The 26,801-nt window shown below is 38.0% G+C and overlaps 1 protein-coding gene across 2 annotated transcripts in view; it reads right to left on the reverse strand.

Moving 5' to 3' along the window:
- fbn1 (fibrillin 1) overlaps nucleotides 1-26,801 on the reverse strand; it is a 185,606-nt gene that overhangs the window by 112,224 nt on the left and 46,581 nt on the right. For both annotated transcript variants that reach the window (XM_049483384.1, XM_049483383.1), the window contains exons 8-16: nucleotides 22,727-22,852; nucleotides 16,047-16,172; nucleotides 12,315-12,467; nucleotides 10,710-10,892; nucleotides 8,666-8,812; nucleotides 8,443-8,562; nucleotides 7,109-7,234; nucleotides 5,050-5,172; nucleotides 1,733-1,855 (exon numbers count right to left, since the gene is read on the reverse strand). In XM_049483384.1, coding sequence (XP_049339341.1) covers nucleotides 1,733-1,855; nucleotides 5,050-5,172; nucleotides 7,109-7,234; nucleotides 8,443-8,562; nucleotides 8,666-8,812; nucleotides 10,710-10,892; nucleotides 12,315-12,467; nucleotides 16,047-16,172; nucleotides 22,727-22,852 — 1,227 coding nt within the window. The remainder of the gene's footprint in view (nucleotides 1-1,732; nucleotides 1,856-5,049; nucleotides 5,173-7,108; nucleotides 7,235-8,442; nucleotides 8,563-8,665; nucleotides 8,813-10,709; nucleotides 10,893-12,314; nucleotides 12,468-16,046; nucleotides 16,173-22,726; nucleotides 22,853-26,801) is intronic.

Raw genomic sequence — 26,801 nt, forward strand, 5'->3', positions numbered from 1 at the left:
GTCTATCCTATATTTATTGATAAGCTCAGGCCTCGTAAATTAGTCCATTTTTAAATTCTAAAGTGTGTTTAGGATCATTTTCCTGCTGCAGGAACCTCTTACTGTTTATCTCCAGATTTTGTTACAGACAGTGTAAGGTTTGTTTTTAGATCTTGCTGATATGTAATAGAATTCATCCTTCTTTCTACCACTGATCTTTTTGAACCATGATTTAAAACTGTAGAGAAAATAATAATAAAGTATAATAAAGTATAAATAGTTTGTTACCTTACTTAAGTAGAAATGTTGGTTATCTATACTTTACTGGAGTAATTATTTATTTTTATACAACTTTTTACTTCTACTTCTTACATTTTCACACAATTATCTGAACTTTCTACTCCTTACATTTTTTTTAATGCATATTTTTTATTATTTTTGAACTTGGTACAACATTCATTTAACATGTTTTTTTCTCTTTTACATCTTTCAAATCTTTTAGTCTTTAAACAACTCCCCTCCCTGTACCCACCCCCAAACATGGAGCCATCACTTACAAGAAAACAGAAAAACAATGATACTTAAAAATGATATGAAATCAAAGAAAATAAATGATTAAATAATATTAAGCATGAAAAAACAGTAAGCACATCCCATCTGCATGACATCAGTAAAAGTAAACATGTAAATAATGAATTAAATTACAACAAAGTATAAGGCACAATCTTATTTGGTGTATGTTAAATTCTAGGAGTTAGTAGATCAGGTCTTGTTTCTAGAAAAATAATAAATGAGTCCCAAATGTTATGAAAAATATGACTTTTTTGTTTAATCGTATACGTAAGTCTTTCAGTCGCTAAGCAGGAAAAAAGTTCGTTAATCCACATGTTCAGAGAGGGGCAATTGACACTTTTCCAGTGTCTGGCAATAAGACGTTTCGCATGTAATAAACAAAGGTTGAGCAGATTCCTCTCATGTGTTCTCAGGGCTGCTCCTTACATTTTAATAAAAACAGCCTCATTACTCCTATTTCATTTCAGCTCGTTTTCATTCCGGCTTCTCATCCTTCAATAAAACCCCCATCCAGATAAATCTCTCCATCCAGATAGAGTGAGTCTGATTGTGATTGGATGTAGAGAAGTATAAACATACACCATCCCGACTCCCTATTGGTTTATACAACCCATCACACTCCAGCAATTCATTTACAATCAGCATATATGCAGCTGAAACAGGGAACAGCCTAGTGCATCCCAAATTATATTATCAACATTAACATTTTAATAATAGAACATTATAGACATTATGGCTTTTAGAAGAATGTGTTTTGGGGTGGTCTAAGCTTTTGTTCTTAATGGCATTTTCCCCCTTTTATTACTTTTACTTTTATACTTTAAGTAGGTTTGAAAGCAGTACTTTTACTCTTTTACTTAAAGAGTAAAAAGCTTGAGGTTGATTTTTCAACTTCTACTATTTTAAAGTATTTTACACCCTAGTATCTATACTTCTACCTACAGAGTAATGAATGTGAATACTTTTCACACCTTTGCCTTTACCTTCTTACCCTGAAATTGAACGCCTGCTTTTTCATTGTTCCTACTAAAAATAAATATTACATTAAAAAGAGTTTATCTTGCTTTAATAAGTGTAACTTTCTTTAGTGACAGAAGCAATAGAGACCAGGATATTGCATGATCAATAGTCCATTAAATAGGTGTGTGTGTGTGTGTGTGTGTGTGAGAGAGAGACTCACCTACACATGTCCGTCCATCCAGTCCGACAGCAAGTCCCGCCACACACTCACACCTGAAGGAGCCTTCTGTGTTAACACACCATCCATTCAAACAAATCCCTGGGGTCTCACACTCATCCACATCTATATCACACACACACACATTAATCATGTCAGAAATAATAGACATTCTTATAGATTTATACAGTTTAAACTCAATATAAAAAGCTCTGTAAAATAAACAATCCTGATTACCACTTTTTGTATTTGTATTGTATTTTGTATTTCCATTTTTTTCCATTCTTTGTATGATCTCTAGTCTTTTCTCCTTACATCTTTTATACAAGATCAGAGTCTTGGTAAGTTACTTAAACAAAAGAACACAAGAGTGAGCGTGTTATCGCGAAAAACATCACGGCTGTGAAGGCGAGTGCTGTATATCATCAAAGACAATAGAACTCACAACCTTGAGTGTTCTTTTGCTTTCATTCAACAGTTTTTTTACAGAATAAATTAAGAAAATAAATCAAAGAACCTCAAGAAATCGATAATGAATATACTTTAATACGGACTGTGCCTTACACCAAAAAGTAGCTTCAAAACAACTGAACTGTAACAGAACAAAACGGCATATGGTTTATACAGGCTAACAACACGAACGTTAGCTTTAAATCAAAATTGGGAATTAAGCGGGTTGGTAAACATTAGGACCTTATAATCAGTGATGTCAGTAATGCGTTACTTAGTTACTTAGATTTTACACCACACGTGATTGGTCTGCAAGTTTCCTGTGCCGCAGAGCGTGTATACCGTTTAGACAAGAAAATGAACGCTGTCAAAGTTAAATCCTTTTCAGTAGTTTACTGGTTTGGGTCCGCATTGGACAACGTCTGGGTTCGGACCCGGACCGCAGTCCGCATATATGTGACCCTGGTCTAGACCATATACACGGTTCTGTTTTATAAAACCACTCCAGGTTCAATGTTCAACAGGTTCAATGTTCAGTTTTACAGTGTTAAATATGTCAGGTCAAGAAAGACTTTCTTTATTTTATATCAAGTCAAGTCATTATCAACCGCTTTATCCATTAAGGGTCGCAGGGGGTGCTGGAGCCTATCCCAGCCGGCATCGGGCAGAAGGCAGGATACACCCTGGACAGGCTGCCAATCCATCGCAGGGCAGACAGACACACAGACACATGCACTCACACACTCACACCTATGGGGCAATTTGTATCTGACATCCAATCAGCCTAACGTGCCGTCTTTGGACAGTGGGAGGAAACCGGAGCACCCGGAGGAAACCCACGCAGACACGGGGAGAACGTGCAAACTCCACACAGAAAGACCCGGGTCGCCCCAGCCGGGAATCGAACCCAGGCCGTCTTGCTGTGAGGCGGAAGTGCTACCCACTGCGCCACCGTGCCGCCTTTTTATTTTATATGTTTTTTTATAAAAACAAGTATTTATGTTAAGTGAAATGAAGAAAGACCATATTTTATTTTTTATTAAAAAAATATATATATGTTTAGTTAATTAAAGAGAAATGGTCTTTTATTTTGATAAAATAATAGTTCAACTTTAAATGTCTAGAGATAGACTGTTGCTGTTAAAAATGCATTTTCCAATAAAGGGAGTATTGGTAAAACTGGTTATAATGTTTATGTTAAGGCGGCGGGAGGTGGTGTCTGCAGCTGCTGAAAGTAACTAATAAAGTAACTTGTAAAGTAACTTAGTTACTTTTTAAAATCAATTAATCTATAAAGTAACTACGTTACTTTTTAAAGGAGTAATCAGTAATTTGATTACTTTTTCAAAGTAACTATACCATCACTGCTTATAATGACATTGAAACTCTCCTCTCATGCTCTGCGGCGTCATCTTCACATTAAAGCTGTGCATTTGTGAGCATTTCTGCCTCTGTTTGTTGGTTGGTTAGCTAGCAGGTAGGCTAGCTGCGCCTGCAGGACTGTGGTTAGATTAGCGTAACTTCCCTTAGCTTAGCACTGGCTGGTTACTGTTCTGGCTATAAGAGTGCAGCTGAGCTGACTGATGGATTTTCTTTATTTTTTTGTTTTTACAAAAGACAAGCCAGCGCTGCAGGCTAGCGTGCCTTGGCTGGGCGCTAGCCTGTGCTAAGCTAATGCTGCTGCTGGAGGTGATGATACAAAAAGATCTTATGTGTGTACATGCAGATATTCTGCAACACGATCGCGGAGTGATACAGGTTTAGTGTGAGAAGGTCTTAGGTTAGAACACCCCTCAACCAATCAGATTATGAGGTTGGAACTAATTAAGTAACTAACTAACTACAAAATAGGCAAACGTTTACACATTTTTTTTGCTTCTACTGAGTATAATATACTGTATTTGTTTCTACTACAGTATATCCCTAAAACAGTGCTGTTACTTATCTTTAAGTAAGTAAATGATGTGGGGTTGGTTTATGCTGCAGTTGATCTGCAGGTTTAGGTTCAGCAACAGTATGTGCTGAAAGAATGAGGTCAGCTGACTACCTGAATATACTGAATATAGACCAGGTTATTCCTGGATCAATGGATTTGTTCTTTCCTGATAAACACGGCCATATTCCAAGATAAGACAGTGTCAGGATTCATGGGTCTGGAATTGTGAAAGAGTGATTCAGGGTTCAGGGAGCATGAGATCATCATTTTCACACATGGATTGAGAGAGAGTTCACCACAGAGTCCAGATCTTAACCTCATTGAGAATCTTTGGGATGTGCTGGATGGAGAAGAGCTGCTTTGTGCAGTGGTCAGACTCTACCATCATCAATGCTGCTGCAAGATCTTGGTGTGAAATTTATAAATTAATGCAGCAACACTGGATTGAAATAAATCTTGTGAGATTGCAGAAGCTTATCAAAACAACACCACTGTGAATGCTTGCTGCAATAAAAGATAAAGGCAGTGTGTGACCAATTGTTTTGGCCCGGCAGTTTATGTACTTTACTATTAACTGTAATATCCTTTAACTTTTACGTCAAACTGATCCATACAGATCCACACTAGAAAGCAGAGTGTATCACTTTTATTTCTAACCCAAACAATCTGTGTGTGTGTTTGTGTTATGTCTGGAAGTAGTGGGCTGTGTATATAAAGTATGTGTGTGCTGGCGTGTCTGTGTGTGTGTGTGTAAGGGTTGGTTTCCTCTGACTTAGACAGCGGCAAGGCCAAGCTCCTCACTAGACTATACAAATCATTAATGAGAGAATACATTAACCACAAAAACTCAGCTCCTCAGAGAGCAGTGTGTGTGTGTGTGTGTGTACGTATATATATATATATATATATATATATTTATATATATGACCCATACCTATGCAGTAACGTCCAGTGCCATCCAACAGATACCCAGATTTGCAGATGCATTTGAAGCTGCCGTCATCGTTGATGCACATCCCATTCAAACACATGTTCCTAATCTGACACTCGTCCATATCTACCATACAGACACAAACACATCCACACACAAAAAAGTATGAAATAAGTAAACGTTTAAACGTTTTTTTTTTTTAACCTACATTTACTTACATAATACAGTGATATTAAAAAAGTTTGGGCACCCCTGATATTATTCATGATTTCCCTTTATAAATCATTGTTTCTTCAGATCACCAATTTCAGTTAAATATATCATACAGCAGATGAACACAGTGATATTTGAGAAGTGAAACGAAGTTTATAGGATTTACAGAAAGTGTGTAAATTAGGCAGGTGCATACATTTGGACTCCCTTATCATTTTATTGATTTAAACACCTTTAACACTAATTATTGGGACACAACATGTGTTTGGTTAGCTCATTGATCCTTCACCTACATACATAGGAGAATAAAATGATCAGAAAGAAAGGGTTAAGGAGCCAATGGCAAGTTTTTCTCTTCAACATGAGAAACTCATAACACTTAAACTCTCAAACGACCTGAAAACAAAGATTGTTCAACATCATGGTTCAGAGGAAGGATATAAAAAGCTGAATAATCTCAGAGATTTCAGCTGCAGTTTCCACTGTGAGGAACAGAGTGAGGAACTGGAAGAACCACAGACACAGTTCTAGTTAAGACCTGAAGTGACACAACAAGAAAAATCTCAGATAATCAGAGGAGAAGGATGGAGAGATCAGTCATAGTGAAACCACAGACCTCCAGACCAGCTCCAAACACCTACATCATCATCTTACTGCAGATGGAGTCACTGTGCATCATTCACTATTCACTATTCAGCTCACTTTACACAAGGAGAGGCTGTATGGGAGAGAAATTAATGCAGAAGAAGCCTTTTCTGAGCACACGCCACAAACAGAGTCTCTTGAGGTAAAGCTAAAGCTGAAGCACATTTAGACAAGACAGCTTTGGATATTTGGAATAAGGTTCTGTGGACTGATGAATCTAAAATTATTAGAGTTATTTGGAGGGCGGATATTTATGCATGGAGGAAAAAGAACACAGCATTCCAACACAAACACTTTAAACACTGTACTGCTCCCCACAGTAAAATCTGGTGGTGGTTCATCATGCTGTGGGGCTGTGTGATCAGTGCAGGTACTGGGAATCTTGTTAAAGTTGAGGGTCTCATGGATTCCAGTCAATATCAGCAGATTCTTCAGAACAATGTTGAAGAATCAGTGAGAAAGTTGAAGTTAAAGCTGTGCCGGGGCTGGATACTGCAACAAGACAACGACCCTAAACACTAAACACTAAACTCTGCTCTAAATCTACTAAAGCATTAAATAATGCAGAGGAACAAGTACAACGTTCTGGAATGATCATCTCAGATCATCTCAGTCCCTCAGACCTGAATATTATTATAAATCTGTGGTGTGATTTAAAGCTGCTGTTCATGATCAGAAACCCGAATCAAACCTGACTGAACTGGAGATGATTTATAAAGAAGAACGATCCAAAATACCTTCAACCAGAAGCTTCAACCAGACTCTCATTGGAAGCTGTAGGAAGAGTTTAGAGGCTGCTATTTATGCACCTGCCTAGTTTAGTTTAAAGAATTATTGCACACTTTCTGTAAATCCTATAAATTCACTTCTCAAATATCACTGTGTTCATCTGCTATATGATATATTTAACTGAAATTGCTGATCTAAACAACCAATGATTTATAAAGGAAAATCGTGAAAATCATCAGGGGTGCCCAAATGTTTTTTTTCATATCACTGTTGTATTAATAACACTCTAAATGTAGTTATTGTGATATAAACTGAGGTATGAGCCACAGTTTCCCATTAGATGCGATATTAACAACCCCAACCCCACTAAAGTGTGTACAGAATTTAGATGGGTGGAGCCTTTAGAAAGTAACTTCATGTAGTTATTGTTAAATACAGTAATAAATAAAATGTGATTGAATCATATTCATCCTACCTTGGCAGTTCTTTCCATCAGGTGAGATCTCAAAGCCAGAATTACACACACAGTGAAAACTGCCCTCAGTGTTCACACAGCGTCCGTTATTGCAGATGCGACCGTTAGCCACACACTCATCCAGATCTACATAGAAAACAAAGATGATGTTTGTCTGTTTTTCAGACTTTTTAATTAATAAAATACTCTGAATAAGTTGTTCAAATCAACCATTTTTACTTTTAATTTACATAAAGGTCTCATTCCACTAAAATCCAATTTTTCTTGTTCTTTGTGAAATATTATAGGTCTCTGAGTTGAATGTTAATGCTGCACATGAAACTGTTCTTCAGCCCCCACTGTCTGCAGTAGCTAGTAAAAGAAAATCCTCAGAAATACAAGTTGATCAGAGAGATGTTAGGGTGTCTACGTCAACCAGTGACTTCACAGCCTCACCCACAGGCGAAGATGAACCTGTACTACAGCAGAAGGAGCTAGCTAGCTAAGGAGAGGCTAACAGCTTTTTTTATAGTGCTAGTTAGCATTAGCTATCTTCTGCAAGTAACTATAGGGTTAAATCGGATCTGCAGTTGATTCTGCATTTTACAGAAACCTTAAATATACACTAGGGAAGCACGGTTTGACAAGACAGCACAACTTGACAGAACACCGGTCAAAGTTTAAGGGTTAACATTACCCAACACTCGGTGCTATATCTTTATAATTAAGGCTGTATCTCATTTTGAAAACATTTTGTCCCTTTGAGTTTTAGAGCTGTAAAATTGTTTGTGTAGGTGTTCTCTGCTGCAGTGCTGTTAGCCAATCAGAAGTGTTATACAGTATTTGCATGTATGAATATTCATGAGCAAGAGACCATAACCCTCTCTATCTTTAGAGACCTCTTATTCAGTGATCTAAAGCAGGGCTAAGCAGAAACACCTGGAAAAAACAGCTCACATGGCATTAATTCATACCAGAGACCACGATTAGACATTTTAAAATGAATTTAAAAATGATGTAATAAGACATTTAAGTATTGATATAGTTATAAAAGTATAAGATAGTTTTATTGATATATATAACTTAACAGCACTGTTAAATAACATTTTTGGTCAATTTTCTATGAGTCAATAGACAGAAATCACACTGCAATATAGAATATACAGCAAATCTTTGTTTTCTCAAAGAATTTAACAGTTTGAGGGGGTATAATATATTAAATCTATTGCAATCGTTGTTTAATAAAATGTACAAAAATATATGGTTTGCATGTGTGACATCTGAATAGAGGTGCCACTAATTATGTTTTTCTGCACTCGTGTGAAAGAGGGGGTGTAAATGTGTGTTTTTCTTACCTTTGCATTCAGTTCTAGTCGCTGTGGTCTGGAACCCAGCTGGACACTGACAGTAGTAGGACCCAGCTGTGTTCATGCACTGACCATGCGCACACGGATTACGCTCACACTCGTCATCATCTTTAACACACACACAAACACACAATAGTGTTTTAATATACACAGTTCATATGAATATAAAGATTTTACAACCAGGCAAAGTGGAGTTTTTGCATGTACTGACCGATACAGTGCCCGCGAATGTCCAGCTGGTAGCCCATGTTACACTCGCATCGGTAACTGCCGGGGGTCGGTATGCAGCGGCCATTCAGACACAGGTTTCTCACGGCATCGCAGAGATTTGTACGGGTAATGTTCTGAGTGAGAATTCCTGACACACATAAAGGTATAGTTTGTCTTTGAAAGATTTCATTGACATACTGTACACCGACATTCTTAGATAGATACTTTATTGATCCCCGAGGGGAAATTCTATTATCTATTTATCCATCGCTGACACTGTTACTGTACTTTTATTATACAATATAAATATTATTGTATTTTTCTTTATGTTCACACTTACATAGAAAAGTTTATGTTTACATACAGTGATGTGAAAAAGCCCTTTTTGTCATACTTACATTTTTCAGATATCAAACAAAAAAATCCAGAGCAAATACTGTATAAAATACATTTTATGAATGATAATTTCATTTATTAAGGAAATAAAAACTATCCAAACCAATTTAGCTCTTTGTAAAAAAAAAAAAGTGTTTGCCCCCTCATGAATTAACTGTGATTAATCCCATTTTTTAAAAAGCTGAGTCCCCAATTTCACTACTAACCACAACTAGACCTGATTACTACCAGACCTGTAGAATTAAGAAAAATAATATTAAAAAAAATAATAAAATATGTCTGACAACATGAAGCAGATAAAAGATCTCAATAAAGCAACACATTATGCCACAATCTAAAGAAATTCAAAAACAGATGAGAAAACAAAGTAATTGATCATCTATCAGTCTGGACAAGGATTAAAAATCATTTTAAAGCTTTGGGACTCCAGAGAACCACAGTGAAAGCTATTATTCACCAATAGAGAATATATGGAACACTAGTGAACATTTCCAAGAGTAGCCGGCCAACTGAAATTACTCCAAAAGAGCATGAACAACTCATCCAGGAGATCCCAAAAAAACCCAGAACAACATTTATTAAAGAATTGCAGATCTCACTAAGGCCTCAGTTAAGATTAGTGTTAATGATTCAATAATAAATAAATAAATAAATAAATACAGAGGCTGGGTAAAAAGGGTCTTTATGAGAGAGTTTCAAGATAAAAAACACTGCTGACCAAAAACAACACAACCACCCGTCTCACATTTACCAACTAACATCTTGATGATCCACAGAACTTTGGGTTAATATTCTTTAGACTGATGAGACAAAAGTGGAACTTTTTGAAAGGTGTGTGTTTTGTAACATCTGGTGTAAAACTATAAACACAATTTCAGAAAAAGATCATCATACTGAACGTAGTAAAACATGGTGGTGGTAGTGTGATTAGTGTGATGGTCTGGAGCTGCTGGATAACTTGCTGTAACAGATGGAAGCAGGAATTCTGTTGTTTAACAGACAATCCTGAAGGAGAATATCCGTCCATCTGTTCGTGACCTCAAGCTCAGGTGTACTTGGGTTCTGCAGCAGGACAATGACCCAAAACACACAAACAAGTTCACCTCTGAATGACTTAAAATACAAAACTAAATGAAGGTTTTGGAGGGTCTAGTTAAAGTCTGATTGAGATGCTGTGGATGATCTTAAACAGGGTGTTTATGCTGGAAATTCCTCCAATGTATCTGAATTAAAACAATTCTGTAAAGAATAGTGGAACAAAATTCCTCCACAGAGATGTTAAAGACTCGTTATCAGTTACAGTAAAGCTTGATTACAGCTGTTGCCGACAATAATGAAACAACCAAGTTATTAGATTTAAGGGGCAAATACTTTTTTACACAGGACCAAGTTGGTTTGGATATATATATTTTTTGTTCTTTAATAAATAAAATGATCATTTAAAAAGTATTTTTTTAATATTTACTCATGTTGTCTTTGTCTGATATTAAAGTTTGTTTTGACAAAAAAAATCTAAAAGAAATCTGTGGGGGGCAAATACTTTTTTACACCACTGTATAATGTTTAATAAAGACATAATCTTAAACTGAATCAAAAATTCCAAATATCCAAAGTACTCTGACATGGATGGTGGAGCAAACGCGGAATACCATTTCTGGGTGGTGGTGGTGGAATTATGTCCGGTCGTTGTGGTCCCAGAGGGCCTTGAGGGATTATAGGTTGTAGAGGGATAATGGAAGGGATCTGTGGAATACCACCTCCAGGAACATATGGACCAGGAACATATGGACCAGGAACGCCAGAGCTCGGCACACACAGTGTCTGATACTCCTCTGGAGAGCAAAGCACAAGCAGACACACACATTCAGAAAAATCAGTACATCCATAACCATACAAATCGTGAAATTAGAAAATGTATTAAATCACTGTAATATGTTATCCATGATCACTTTTAAAATTTTATTATAATAAAACTGTAATATATAATAACTATAGTAATAATAAACAGAGCTGCAGGCGATGCTAACCTGGAAATTAAACAGTAGGTCATGTAAATATTCAGTTAAAAATTACTATATTTTAAAGACATACACCATATTATAAGTCGCACTATCAATGAACGTCGATTTTCTGGTTGATTTTAATACATATGGCAAACCAGATTAAAAGGTGCATTTTTAAGTGCCAATAGTTGCCATGTTGTTAATCTACCCAGATTTCTCTCCTGAAAAATGTATTTGGTTAAGTTAAGCGCTTTCGATTATTTAGAGTTAGATTGTAAGCTTAGATTTCCAATATTTTCAACAGTGCAGTTAGCAGCTGCGCTAGCTGCAGTTAGCACCAGCGCTAGCTGCAGTTAGCACCAGCGCTAGTGACTAGTAAATGCTGCCCGACAGCGCTACACTGAGAAACCCTGAGTGTTCTGGTAAGACAAGGCCCTATCAGCGAGTGGTTTGTCTTAACGGTAAAAGAGCTAGCGCTGCTGTTAACAGCTAATGCTAACACTGCTCCAGCCTTAGTGCTGGAGAAACTTTACTAAAAGTTGGCTGCTACGCCAGAAGGCAGGTTATGCGGAGTCTATGTATATATATGTCTATGACATTATCAGTACAATGAAGGCGGCACACAGAGATTTACCTACACTATGGGATGTAACCAGTGTTTTTAATAAGCTTCTTGTGCACTTTTTAAGTTATTAACGCCTCGTTTTAAATGTCAGGGCCCTCCAGATTCTAGCAAGGAGGTGTAGAGCTTCTTTGAGCTGGATAACGGTGGAAAATACGATTTATTGGGGCAAAATATGCCCCGAAGCGGCTGTTGTAAAGAGTGCTGGGCAAAAAACACAAAATTATTGTATCTCAGAACGCTGTTGGACAACGGAGGTGTGCAATTCAACCAAGTTAAGTACTTTTTAATCATGTTTTACTACAACAAAAGTACTACAACATTTTACACCGGAGTTCACTTTTAAACAACACAGGCGCATGGTATGAAAATAGACTGTTGGCGGGGTGTAAGACAGCAATAAGCATCCCGCCGTCATGTTTTAAACAGGCTGTACAATAGAGCCCTTGTCTTAGTCCAGCAATGACTCTGAGGTGATTAAAAACTCCAGCAGCACTGCTGTGCCTGATCCACTCATGTCTGCTTAATCCGTGTATCATGCCATAGTAACATAGTAATGATTGAATGGTGTTTGGGAAAAACAGAATCAGGTATTTGTGCACCTACAACTAACACTGTTAAAACTGTACCTGTTCCACGAATGGGGCACATCTCAGGTATGGTGGACCCGGCCCAGCAGCGACCGACGTTGCAGCAGCACTGGTTTTTGGTCATGGGCTGGGCGTTCAGGTTTGCACAGCGCCCGTTTATGATGTCGTCATAGCAAAATCCAGAACGGGCATCTACACAGAGCGGGAGAACACATTAACACACACAGTCACATCTCATATTACAGCAGAGCTGCCAACTAAACACACACTATTATTTCACTCTTCCAGCCAGACTGCTCAGTAATATGCAGACCATCCTGAATTCAAGTGTAGGAAGAGAGACAGACAGAGAGAGTTACAGAGAGAGAGAGAGACAGACAGAGAGAGAGAGCGAGAGAGAGAGAGAGGCGTTTAAAATTTAGCAGAGTCTAAGTTCATAGCACACATTCCTTCCACACAAACATCCTCTTGAAGCAGCCAGACAACATCAGCTGAAGATCCCTGACCCACTTTAGCTCTGAGAAAAAGAGAGGGAGGGAGAGAGAGAGAGAGAGAGACTGAAGGAGAGGAAAAAGAGGAGAAGATTGAGGGGGTGGTCTGGTTGCATGTTTGAAAGAAGCTCTTGGCCGGAAAGTCAGCGTTCCCTCTACAGGGTCATCAAACTCTCAGAGAAGGCTGAGAAAAAGAAAGAGAGAGATAAAGAGAGCGAGAGAGAAATCCTGATGAAGATGAGAGATGTTTGCATGTTGATCTAGTCCTGCTAATCCTTATTTTGCCCAATTAAGCTGTATATCCCCCGAATCACTAGTGATACTTCAACACCGGGAGGGTGAAGACATACATAGCACATACCTCCTCCGATACATGTGAAGCCAGACTCCGCCTCTTTTCAAACTGTTGCTGATGCAGCATTACTAAGTAGCATCACAATGCATTTGGAGGAAAGCGCAGCGACTCGGTTCTGATAAATCAGCTCACAGACGCAGCCTTGTACTGATCAAGATCACCCTAGGAGTGATGAGGGGAAAGAGCGCCATCTACCCACCCAGAGAGAGCAAGGCCAATTGTGCTCTCTTAATGCTCTGGCAGCTGACAGCAAGCTGCATGACCGGGAGTCAAACCAGTGATCTCCCAATCAGAGTGGCAGCGATTTAGATCGCTGGCCTACTCTGCGGCCGACGGTGCATTCAGTTTTTTTTTTCATGTAAAATTATCTAATATTATCTACTAATTATTTTTTGTTGCCCTGATACCTTTAGCCATTGTTCTTTAGAATGTTTGAAATGATAAAAAAACATATTGTGATAATATGGGTATTTTGTCATAAAAGCAGTCTATTTCATATTTGTTTGTTTTTCTATTTGTTATTTACTGAAGATTTAACAATATTTTGACTAAATATTCTGCACTTTAGTATTATGGTAGATTTTCAGTAACATTTCACTATTTACTTTGTCACTCTATTTTGGGAATTCATACAAAATCAGAGTCTTAATAAGTTAGACATGTGTTTTGTCATATTGTCTAAAATTGTATAGCAGAAAATACTCAGAAATATTGTAATATTATACCACAGTTATTTCCAACCCTGCAATGTGATTGAATGAGAGGTGTTTTATGACTGACATTATCGGCCAGTAATGCACTGTAACCGAAGCTCTCCATGTACTACTCCGCCACATACAGGTAACCTAGCAACGATGCAGCTCTTACAAACCAAATACAAACCAAATGTGATGTCATTAAACACCACTGTGGGAGGGGAGCACTTCTTACGGAAGTTTTGAGGAAGTTTCTGTTTTTGATGATATCAGCTGGGTGGAACTACAGTATTAGTTTCTCCTCCATGTTCCTAAGCAACAACATGACTGACTAAAATACATGGTCACAAGAGTTGTGTTTCTAACAGACCCCAAAATATCCTTGTGAACATGACCCAAGTGTGACACTAAATAAATATGGACTATAAATATGAACTTTCTACCAGAGGGAGAAGAAAAAGATCAGAAAAAGAACGAAATAGAAAAAGAAAAACAAGGCATTTCAGAAGCAGAATGAGTCATATTTCCTCCCTAAAATGTATATACTCTTGACTTTCCTCAGTCTTTCTCTCTCCCTGCATTTCTCTATCTTCCTCCTTTCCTCTCTATCCTTTCTCACCACCACCCCTTCTCTCTCCCACTCGGCTCATAGATAGAAAAGAGCTCATTGTTGTGGAAATCACCAACGCCCGACTACTGACCTAAATTCTGCAGCACGGGATTCTGGAAAAGTTTCAGTGCTGTTTTAATGTGTGTGTGTGTGTGTGTGTGTTGAGTTACAGACAGGTCAAGAATTAGAGGAAACAGAGTGATTATAAAGGCAGAGTTGATGGTTTAACCTTGAGCTTGCTGACCTGCACATGGCCTGGTCTTCCTACCTGCTGTCCAATAACAACACAGAGAGGGGTAATCTGGAGGAGCCTGGACTAAGTTACACCGGTTCATATAGGAGGAGTAAATTCCTTCACTTCTGTTAAAGTACTTACAGAAAATCTGCTTCTGTCCCTTTACCTTCTACATTTCACACACATACACACCAAATTTTACCAAACTGAAAACCTCTGGAATATAATCAAGAGGAAGATGGATGATCACAAGCCAAACTGAACTGCTTGAATGTTTGCACCAGGAGTAAAGCAGCATAAAGTTATCCAAAAGCAGTGTGTAAGACTGGTGGAGGAGAACATGCCGAGATGCCTGAAAACTGTGATTTCTGAACTCTTGAAACTTTATGAATATGAACTTGTTTTTTTTTGTTGCATTATTTGAGGTCTGAAAGCTCTGCATTTTTTTGTTATTTCACCCATTTCTCATTTTTTGCAAACAAATGCTGTAAATTATTATTTTATTTGGAATTTGGGAGAAATGTTGTCTTATAGAATAAAACATCAATGTTCATTTTACTCAAAAATAAATAATAATAATATAATAATAATATTTACTATAAATAACAAAATCAGAGAAACCGATTCAGAAACTGAAGTGCTCTCTTCATTTTGTCCAGAGCTGTATCACTGAAACTTTGGGGGAGCACATATTTTGCTCTAAATTATTTTTATGGATATAATACTACATTTTAAATAGCTTACCCTAAGTTCACAATGACAGGCGACAGAGAAACAGGTGACCATTCATTTTGAATGGGAAAGCGCAATTTGTTTTTTGTAAGATTTATTTCTAATTTCCTCCCAATTATAGCTAGGCCAATTGTTCCACCCATTCAGCTGCTAGTATGTTGTATATCCCCATCAATAGTGATGAAAATTGAATATTGGCTTTTCAAGAGTGGTCACATAACATTCTGATTCTGGCTCTTGTCGCGTTTTGGAATCAAACTCTTCATATATTTCTAATATGCAATCAAATGTTAGAGTCAACAAACCCCTAGCCAGTCCAGGTATTTGAAAGGTTTTATCTAAGGTTTTATGCACAACTGATGCATTTAATGAAACCTAATTTGATCAGGTTTGATCAATTTGATCATAGATTTGTATGCTCTTGCAAGAGTTTAGTGTTTAGTGGGTCGAATAATTCATAGACATTAAATAACCTGATTTTTTATAGTTCTATATTTCCAATTGTTGTTAAATAAGTTCAGTTGTAACTGTAGTGAACCTAAAATGAAACAGCTTGTTTCTCCATTTTTTCAGTTAGTTATACTAAGGTATTCTTTATTTTTATTCCCAGTTTTTGGGTTGACACCAAAAGCAAGACTCAGCATGAAGCTTACCGATGCAGCGTGATCCATCCAGAGCCGTTTCAAACCCTACAGGACACCTGCAGAAGTAGCTGCCAATGGTATTGGAGCATTCTCCTGCACCGCACAACCCGGGGATGTTCGAGCACTCGTCAATATCTAGTATATAAAGAGATAGGAGAACAGAGAGAAAGAGAGAGAGAGAGAGAGAGAGAGAGAGAGAGAGAGAGAGAGAGAGAGAGAGAGAGAGAGAGAGAGAGAGAGAGAGAGAGCAAACAATACTTAATAAGTCATTTTCGGTTTCACAACATTTATACACATAAAAAATAAGAATAAATAAAACACAGTGGATCAACACCAGCAGATGACATGTCTCTCCAAACCATCACTGATCATCAGTGATCATCATTTCATTTGTAAATCAACGGACCAGAGTCTGACGGAAGCAGACAACTTTTTTGGAGCAGGACTTGGCACACACACTGCCAAAAGTACCAATTGGTCTTATATAATATGTGTTGGTTTTACATGCGTTTCCCCACACCTCCACACAATAGGTCATGTTTAGAGCTATGAACTACTAGAACTAGTTCAAAATATTTAATTTGATATGATATATTTGTCCATATTGGTATCTATTGTCAAGGTAACAGCTGATCCTCATACAGTAGAGCTTAGTAAAACATTTTTCACTTTTAAAGAATAAACGTGCCTTTTTCTTTATACTTCATATCAGGTGTTCTTTAAGTTTCTTGACAACTTCATATTCCTTAATATTTCAATAATATTCAATTAATATATTTACCTCGAAATGCTTTGTTTAGTTTGGGACAATGTAATGTAATGTAATGTTTAATAGACTACATTTGTAATATTTGTCTAAATATTGGTCTAAACGCGCTGCCACTACGACCAAGAGATCACTGGTTCGAATCCCAATCATCCAGCTTGCCATCGGCTGCCAGAACCCTGAGAGAGCACAATTGGTCTTGCTCTCTCTGGGTGGGTACAGTAGATGGCGCTCTTTCCCCTCATCACTCCTAGGGTGATGTAGATCAGCACAAGGCTGCGTCTGTGAGCTGATGTATCAGAAACGAGTCGCTGGGCTTTCTTCCAAACGTGCTGTGATGCTACTCTGTAATGCTGCATCAGCAGGAGGCGGCAGCTTACTTCACATGTATCGGAGGAGGCTTGCGTTAGTCTTCACCCTACTTGTGTGCATCCATTGGTGAATTGGTGGGACAATTGGCCAGATTAATTAAAACAAGTCAATGAAACGTAAATCATTTTCCAAGACGTGTTTTCTTCTTTTTTTTTTTTTACCTGACAAAAATATTAGTTTTGTTTTGGGAGAATGTTTGTAGAACAAAAAAAAATAAAAAATTAGAAAATGTGAAACGATCGGGCTAGACACTTTATTAAAGTTTTTTACAGTTTTACTAAAACAAGGGGCGAAACGAAGAGTGGTCAAAGAGAAAAGGGTCAATGCTAATAGGAGCCTAGGAGCCTACAGGGAATGACATACCAAAAAAGATGAAACAGTCCATAGTCAAAAACACAGGCAAAATAGAGCAACAAAGGGTAGACAAAAATCAAAATCGAGGTCCATGGAAAAATGGGTTAAAAACAGATAATCAAACCAGAGCAAGGAAAAATGCATTGTAGAGCAGGATAAACCAAACAATACTCGGCAGGGAGAGAACGAACTGAGGGGGTATAAATACAGAGGGAAACAGGTGAAGCTAATTACACAGATTACTTCCTGGTAGGGCTGTGTGCAGAGTCATGTGATCGGATGTGTCATTGTAGTCCAAGTGTGGTGCTTTCTGGGTACTGTAGTGTGGTGACTGAAGAGTGCAGTAAGAGCATTATCAGTGCCAGACGTGACAAAATGTGGTACCGAGCTGTCTTGTTGCCCAAGCTATTTTTTTCTTTTTAGAGTGAGGGGGTCATATGTCACCTACAAACTGTCATAAAATTCAATTCAAAAGAGAATAAATAAATAAATAATGTTTACTGTGCACACCATCATCAGTTATACACATGAATTCCAGATGAATTCATTGATGTTTAGAGGTTTTACTCTGCTTCTGACTCCATAGATCAGTACAATAATGGTCTGGGCTTAAGGTTATAGAGCGACCGAGCCTGCTGAGGTTTAAGCTCATGCTCATGTGAAATTAACTGTGACAAAATAATAGAGCCATACTGATCCCGCCACTAGGAACCATGACAGGCCTGACCGCAGCCGTTCCTCTGCGGAACCTGGTATGAAAATAACCCGGGCCGATCTGAGAGGCTTTCACACAGAAAGTCTGCAGGCTTTCAGAGAATCATGTTATTATTTCTGGGCAGAAGCGAACGACAAAACCGACGAAACCGTCACTGAGCTCCGGGCCTCTCTAAATCTAGTAGACTCATGGTGAGGGTGTGTGTGTGTGTGTGTGTGAGTGTGTTATGGCTGGTCTGCTGGTCTGTGTTGCTCCGGGCCGCTCTCTATATGCCCGTTACTGGTCTCAACGTCACACAGCTTCAGTAATGAGACTTATAATTCAGTGGTGCAGGACTAAAAATAGCAGCCCTCTCTGTTCTTATAAACACACTCCAGCTGGAGAGAGAGAGAGAGAGAGAGTGTGTGTGTGTGTGTCTGGCAGCTTGGAGGTGAAGGTTGGACTGTTTCTCCAGCTAACACCAAGAAAACTCTGAAAGGTCAGCTGAATTAACTTGGAAACTGCAGGGTATGTTGGTTTTGTCTTATTCTTAAAGAGCTTATAGTCTATTCTATTATATTTCATGTGTCTTATTTCTAATTTGGAACATCTGTGTGGGTCCCCCCCCCAGACCAAGAGCACCCTGTTCATTGCCATCGTACACCCCACCAACAGTCTTTTTTTTTTCACGCCTAGCACCTGCAATGTTTCAATAGCAACAGAGCTCGTTAATATCTCTATGCTGATAAGTTTGGTGGTCTGGAAGTGAGGTGTGAGTTTAAGTACATTTCTGGCAGATTGCTATCTTGGCACCAAAAAACCCAGGTGCTCCACAGTTTGAAATCAATCTAGGAAACATTCAACCATCAGAGGTTCATTGCTATCTTGGCAACGCTCAGCACATTACGCCCTCCCACTCAGTACACACACATGGACATGCAGCCGTGCACAAACCCAACTTTTTCATCAACAATTAAAATAATGCAGAATAAAATAGCATTGCTATTCCTATAAATGACCACAGTGGGAACAAACAGCTCAGTTTCCTCTACCGAGAAGTGCAAAAATGCTGCACTGTTAAAATAGCAATCTGCTAAAAGTCAGAGCACACCTGGCTCTTAAAGAGAATGGCAAGGGACACACTGATTGGTTTATTTCGCACCGATAGCGCTCCTGTCTCTCCCACACTCCAGCCTTAAGACTGTTACCCAGAGTGCACCACACACTGATGTCACTCCCTCACATAATCACATGTCACTGCACATGGCACCTCCAGGAAGTCAATCACTAGAGTATTGAATTCACCCGTCCACACCCATATAAATACACCCTTACGCCACACACACCTTGCTGCATATTGTTGGTTTTCCAGGTACAATAGGTTTATCCTTTTGCTGTGTTACGCTTTCATGTATTACCTTGTTTGTTTTTTTTTATTCGCCTACCCTCTGATATTTCCTGCTTTTGGTGTGTGACCTCTTGACTGAATCTTATTTATGGTACGTTTACTCTCCATTGCTGCTGTATACTGGTGTTGACCCTGAATCTTTTGACTATTCTCCGTATTGACACTTTCATCAATAAAACATTATATTTGTATCTGTGCCTATTTGAGTCCTATCAGCCATGATATTCCCATCCTTACAATACCTAACACACACTGTCATGCCTTGAATGAACATGTGCGTTTGATGGCTGGCTTATAGAGCATCAAAATAGCACCACAAAAATGACATCCTTCCCACTCGCTTATTTGTCCATACTTATCTCTTGCCCTAACTGAGCTGGATTTTTTTTAATTTACACATTTTCTCATGGATTTTCTTTTAAATTGGATTTATCTGAGGGGTACTGAACACAAAACCAACAGAATCAACACCCTGCGAAAACAAAACAAGAAACAGCTACCTGTGACTAACTATAAATCTAACTAGAAACCTATAGGCTGCCTACCAAAGGACCATAACCATCAACTAGCAATTAACAATCTGCTGTATTAGCACCCCATTATCTCTTAACCCTAATCCATTCTGTTCCGGCTTAATCAGTGTCACTGTGAAAATGGTCAAATCCTTATTATTATACTATAAGGCACACTGGATTATAAGCAAAAAAACAACTGTTATTGTTAAAACGAGCTCTGGACATTAATCTAAACAGATTTCTCTCCTGAAAACAGTTTATTTGGGTGAGTAAAGTGCTTCAATTTATTTACAGTACGCTTAGATTTCTAATATTTTGTTTAAAGATGAGTTTTCTGTGAAGCTTCTCTAGCACTAAGGCTGGGTGCAGCAGCATTAGCATTAGCCACTAACCACAGTGCTAGCGGGATATAAATGCCATTCAATAGCACTAAGGAACCCTGAGTTCCTAACCCCATTAGTGACTGATGCTAATGCTTATGCTGCTGCACCTAGCCTTAATGCTTAATGCATCACTGAAAATATACACTTATAACGCTGTACTTCAGCAAAGGAGTGTCTTTACTGCTCCTTAATACTTGACTGGTAGAATCTATACATAAAGTGCACCAGATTATAAGGCGCACTGATAACTTGTCATGAGGAATGGACCAATAAAAATTATCCAAACTAAATACTTAATAATAAAAAAAATAAAAAATAAAATCATGTTTCTATATTTTTATTGTGTTTAACTATGATGGCAATTTGCCAGCAGAAAAAAAGCTAGATTTCTTCACAGGGGAGGTGAATTTTGGGTTTATCAGCACCTTAAGGGTTAGTGTTCTTCTTCAGCTCCAAGCCTGTGCGACTAAAATACAGTGAAATGATAAATCTCTCCTGTAGCTTTTGGCTGCATGGCAAAGTGCTAAAGCAGATTCTTCAGCACAGCGGAGTCAAGTCTGAGAGTTCTCTTGGTTCTGCAGCATTAAATTAACAACCACATATATATATACACACACACACACACACACACACACACGCAGCACTACCTTCCTTTCATAGCAAGGCGCCCACCAAGCCGGCAAGTGTTTAAACCCAGACGCTTCATAAACTAGAAGGCAACGGTGGCTCTAATTGGGCTTAATTTAAGGCCTGAACTGAGCCAGATAAAATCCCAGTCAATTCTTCAGCTCAAATACAGTCATTAAAGCAGCAGTGTGGTTCTCTCTGAGCAGCTTTTTACACATACCTCCATCTGTCACCAGCAGGAGAAACCATGACAATTATCCATCCAGTTCCAACCTCAGAGCCTAGAGCCACAACTACACATCTATTAACATTAAGAACATAATGCAGCATTAAACTCTTAAACCTCAAATGCATATTCAATATGGGATTCCTGGTTTGATCATTTAAAACCATAAACTAGCCAAAACTTGTTGTGGTTTTGGGATGGGTATCATTTTAAGAATTTCTATACAGATACAAAGCGATGTATTGAGTATTGAGTATAATACTGTCACGACTGCTGTGGATCGTTCCTGTCTATTGACAAAACCCAGCCTGGAACTACAACCCCTAGAATGCATCTGCCAGTGTCACATAATTATAATGAAAAAAAAATAATAATAATTCCCTTTAGGAAGACCATCAGAAAGGTTTAGCATTAGCAGCAGTGGTGCACTGTTCTACTGTGCAGCGGCATCTGCACAAATATGACCTTCATGTAATTAGAAGAAAGCCATCAGAAGTAGACCTATCCTGCACTTATCAGCACAAAATATGACCAATTATGATATACTGTTATCATACTGTTTCCGTCCACAACAAGAAGAAAGGTACAGAATTTAATAACAGCTTTCCACATGCAGGAATGATTTTACTGGTTGACGAAACATCTAATTAATTCCAATTATAAAAGCAAACATCACCATCTGTAAAAAAAAAATAGCTGAAGATAAAAATTCACCTCTGAACACCTGAGAAGCAAGCTAAATATTTTGCCATGATCCTCATAGTCGTTCAGTCTAAACATCAAACAAATCTGTGAATAAACCTCAAAATATACTACAAAAAAGAAAGGGCAAAAACCCAATCTCTAAAAGGCTTTAACTGCTAAAAACCTATATTATTATTGGTGATTGTTGCTTAGTACTGATCATGCAGGATCCCCAAACTTTTGATGTTGACCCTTTTTCATTTCTTGCTGTTCAAAACTGTTTACTGAAAAAGATTTCACATTTAAAAAGTAATCATCATTAAATACATTAAAAAGTTGTATTACTGTGAACTGCTTTTTAGTTCCACTGCAGGTTTAAGCAAGAAGAAGCCGTAGGAGAAACTGACTCATATCTGTCTAATCTGCTGAGACTCACAGTAGCTTCTTGTTTCAAGGTTTAGTAAAGACTTATTGTTATTTTAAATAATATTTAAAGCCCCTCATTAGCGATGAAGAGACGAACTACAGACTAAGAAAAAGGCTTTGAGTTATGTATAGTAGAAATTGAGCTCATGACTGATGATCATCTCAGCAGCATTAAAGAATCAGAGGTAAGAAATGAGATCACACTTCACTCTCTTTTACGTCTAAAGAACTCACCTTCACATTTCTGGCTGACCTCGTTGAATCGGTGTCCGGCGGGGCACTTGCACTCGAAGGAGCCAACCGTGTTGATGCAGTTTCCTCCCTGACACAGTCCAGGAATGGCCTGGCACTCGTCCACGTCTGCACACACACATAAAACACTTAACACTCAATATGCAATTATATAGCACACACTGGCATACAATAAACAAGTGAGGATTCATTTGCTTAAATCAGTGTTTTCTGATTTAAATATTCGAAAATATTCGTGCTGCAGACAGCCTAAATTTGTTTAAATCTTTACTTAAAAATCATCTTTTAAGGGAAGCTCATTGCTGTTAATATACTTTTACTGAGATACCTAATTTTATTGTATGTTACTCATGTTTTTTTTTGTTTTTTTTTTTACTTGCACGTCTTTTATTTGTTACATGTTACAAGTGCTTGTATGCATGCTTGTTCTTATGCACTGTATCTTCTGTTTATGGCTGTGTTCCTTAGCGCATTAAGTTTTAATGAAAGGCACTATATAAATAAAATAAATTATTATCTTTTGTAGTAGTAGTAGCAGTAGTTTTATTATCATTTTGTGTGTAGAATAGGGAAGTCCTAGTCACATTTTCCAAGTCCAAGTCATTTGTACAGAGTCCCGATCTGATACTTTGACAATGCAGTAAAGCAAAAAAAAAAAATACATGTTGTTTAAGATTTTTTTAAGTACTTTAAAAGTACTTTTTAAAAAACTTTCAAGTACTAAATAAGCATATAAATGATTTCCATTAAAATATTCCACTCAAATTATCTTTTATTAAATAAACCAACTAAAAAATGTCACACAACAACAATTTGTTAAACCTTGGGGTAGTTTTGATGATTTTTAGATGAGAATATTTTAATGTGCTGAGTTACAGAGTGTAATTGACAGCTTTAAATGTGTGTGTGTGTGTGTGTGTGTGTGAGAGAGACAAAAAGAGAAAGAGAGAGTCTTCAGCACAGTGACAGTGTGACGACCGTTTGGACGAACATAAAGAGTGGATGAAAGTAGTGGGTGGAGTCTATAGTGAAAATGTTTTCCACTCAATTCCCTTTCCTTTGAAAATTACGTGATCAGACCCGATTTCCAATCACTTGATCAGATCTGGAACATTACCAGTGTAAAAGAAATTCATTTTATACAGATAAAATATTATGTAATGGTAGTTCTGGGCTGTATGACCAAAAATGTATATCAGTTGTGTTTTTTTCAAGATTCTGATCGTTTCACGGTATGTCACTGTTTTTTTTAATTATTATTTTATATTATTTTGCATGACAACAACTTTGACACTGCTTTCTTTTTTAAAAGTAAATTGTTTAAATAGTTTAAAACAGCTAAATAATTTAAAACACTATTAATTCTCCTAAAATTACTTAACATAAAAGTATTAAAAAGAGCTATTTCTCAAAAGCTCTATTGTACAAGTAAGACACAAGTTCACAATATCAATTTACAATATGCTATTTTTGATTATTGAAGCCATGAATTAGCCACAATTAGCTTCTTTTTCAGGTTAAGAAATAAATAAAAAAAAACAGTTTAGTGTGCTTTAAAATGATCCTTCGAGCTTTAAGTATTATTACCATATTTAAAATGACTATAGCTACTGCTCTTTAAGGTTATTTTCACCTCGTATCCAGCGTTTTAGGGAGTTTTATCTTTTATGCTGAATAAATGATTCTGTACTCAGGACCGATTATGGGTTCATCTTGGTAACGAAAGGAACTTTATTTAGAGCTGTGGATCGATTCGATTGCACAATTCCATTAGTCTTTTTTTCTGAGTGAATAATTGCTGTTTGCTGTTGTTTTTCTTTTTTTATTCTGATAAAAAAAAAAAAACTCATATTGCAAGAAACAGCAGCAGGAGCTCATTAGATAAAGTGCTGTGCTGCTCTCATGTTTCTCCAGGCAGGGTGAAGCGTTTGTTTTAACAGAGCTGAGCTACCATTACTCCAGTGATTAGCTTGTTATGCTAAATGGCTAGTGTTTAGAAATGAGCTGTATCTGCTTCTTTGGTGGTGCTATTCTACACAGTGCTCCGCAATGCCCCTAGTGGTATGGCGGTATACCCAATTTACAAAACAGACACACATATGCTGTTTATGCAGCAGTGGTATATACACACAATGTGTGTGCCTTAACTAACACCTAAAAACTAAAAATTACATAAAATAGTTTGTGCCCAGCAATCATACGAGAGTCAAACACTATTCAAAGTTGAATGTAGTCCCTAAGTCTCACACACAGGGTGATAAATAAGAGCAGAAAGGAGTGAAGGAAAGTAAGAGAAAGAGATCAGCAGAGAAGTGCAGACGGTGAGGAAGCAGATAGAGATAGAGAGAAAGAGAGACAGGGAAAGACAGATAGGGGACACTGAATAAAGGAGTAAACGACAGAAGGTGAAAGAGAGAGAAATGTGAAAGACTATGGGAGTAGGAGAAAAAGGGGACAGAGAGTGAAAGCGAGCACATGAGGAGGTGGGGAGGTGTCTGCTGACTCCTCAGCGTGGTCAGACAGCCAGACGTTAGAGGAATTTACCCAGCTGGAGGACGGAGCGTCAGAGCCAAACAGAGCAGCGCAGCGCGTGGCTCAGGAAAGGCCTCAGACGCTGCCCACAGCTTGGCTCCACTTCACTCTACTGCTCACTGATACACTGATTAAAGCTCATAGTTAGCTCAAACCACATACACCTTCTCCTGGAGTTACCCTGACGAATAATTCTGTTCCTGATCAGCACCAGAGGGTAAAATCCTACAGTCTGGGGCAGCAGTGGTTTTTAAAAGGGCAAACTCTAAAAAAAGGCACAAGTTCAGATTCTGCTTAACTAATGTTTAACTAATGTTTTCTAGAAAAGCTTGTGTTCAAATGCAGTACTTTTGTAAGTAATACTGTTGAACTGGAAAGACAGAACTCAAACTTCAATTAAACATTGGCTTAATCTTCTTATAGATCATTGCAACTTGGAGAGACTTACAACCAATCTTTAAAAAAATATATTAGATAATTTGAGGAAACTTTTTTTACAATATATTGAGAGCTGTCTGCTTTATTTATATATATTTTACTACTTCTTTTTTTTGTTCTTAAGTCTGTCTTGTCTCTTTGTTTTCCTTTTGTTCCTCTCTCTCTTTTCTCCCTCCTCTTCCTTCTGTGTAAATATAAATAAATAAAAGTACTCTAGAAGTGAGTATGTTTAAGTGCAGTACCCTGGAGATGCGCATGCTGTACCGTATACAGGGTATTTACCGCCCTGTAAGGCGCACCGAATGATAAGGCAAACTGTCAATAAACGTATATTTTCCGGTCTGTTTTTATACATAATACTGTACCAGATTACAAGGCACATTTTATGCGACACTAGTAAGGAACGGAGGTGTCGCCATGTTTTCCTTTTAATATAGCAGGTCTCTTTGCTGGTAGCGAGGGTTTGTTGTGCTGGATGTTTTATTGAGTACAGAAGATTTTATAAACTGTGTAGCTGCATATGAATGGAGCTGTTACTGAACTGGACTGGTTTAAAAACACTTGTTAAGTACACTCCTCACATTTCTGCAGATATTTAAGTATATCTTGGCAAACACCCTGAAACTGAGCTGCAGCACAGTGGCCAAGATCATCCAGCATTTTAAAGGAGCAGGGTCCAATCAGAAAAGACCTCGCGTTGGTTGTCTTAAGAAGCTGTCTTTGTGTCAGTGCTGTCTTTGAAAGATAGATGCAGGAGTGCTGTCAGCATTGCTGCAGAGACTGAAGAGGTGGTGGGGGGGGGGGGGGGGTTGTCAGCCTGTCAGTACTCAGACCATATGCCGCATATTACATCAAATTGGTCTGCATGGCCGACATTTGTAGTGTTTTAGACTCCCGCCGTTTCCCGCACTACAACTGTACACTCTCGTCGCTTTTAGACCCTTTGACCTGTTTTCTGCACTACAACTGGACACTCTTGCCGCTTTTAGACTCTTTGGCCCGTTTTCCGCGCTACAACTGTGCACTCTCGCTGCTTTTAGACCTTTTGGCCCGTTTTCCGTGCTACAACTGTGCACTCTCGCTGCTT

Source organism: Astyanax mexicanus, chromosome 9 (genome assembly GCF_023375975.1).
Source record: "Astyanax mexicanus isolate ESR-SI-001 chromosome 9, AstMex3_surface, whole genome shotgun sequence".
Taxonomy (NCBI): domain Eukaryota; kingdom Metazoa; phylum Chordata; class Actinopteri; order Characiformes; family Acestrorhamphidae; genus Astyanax; species Astyanax mexicanus.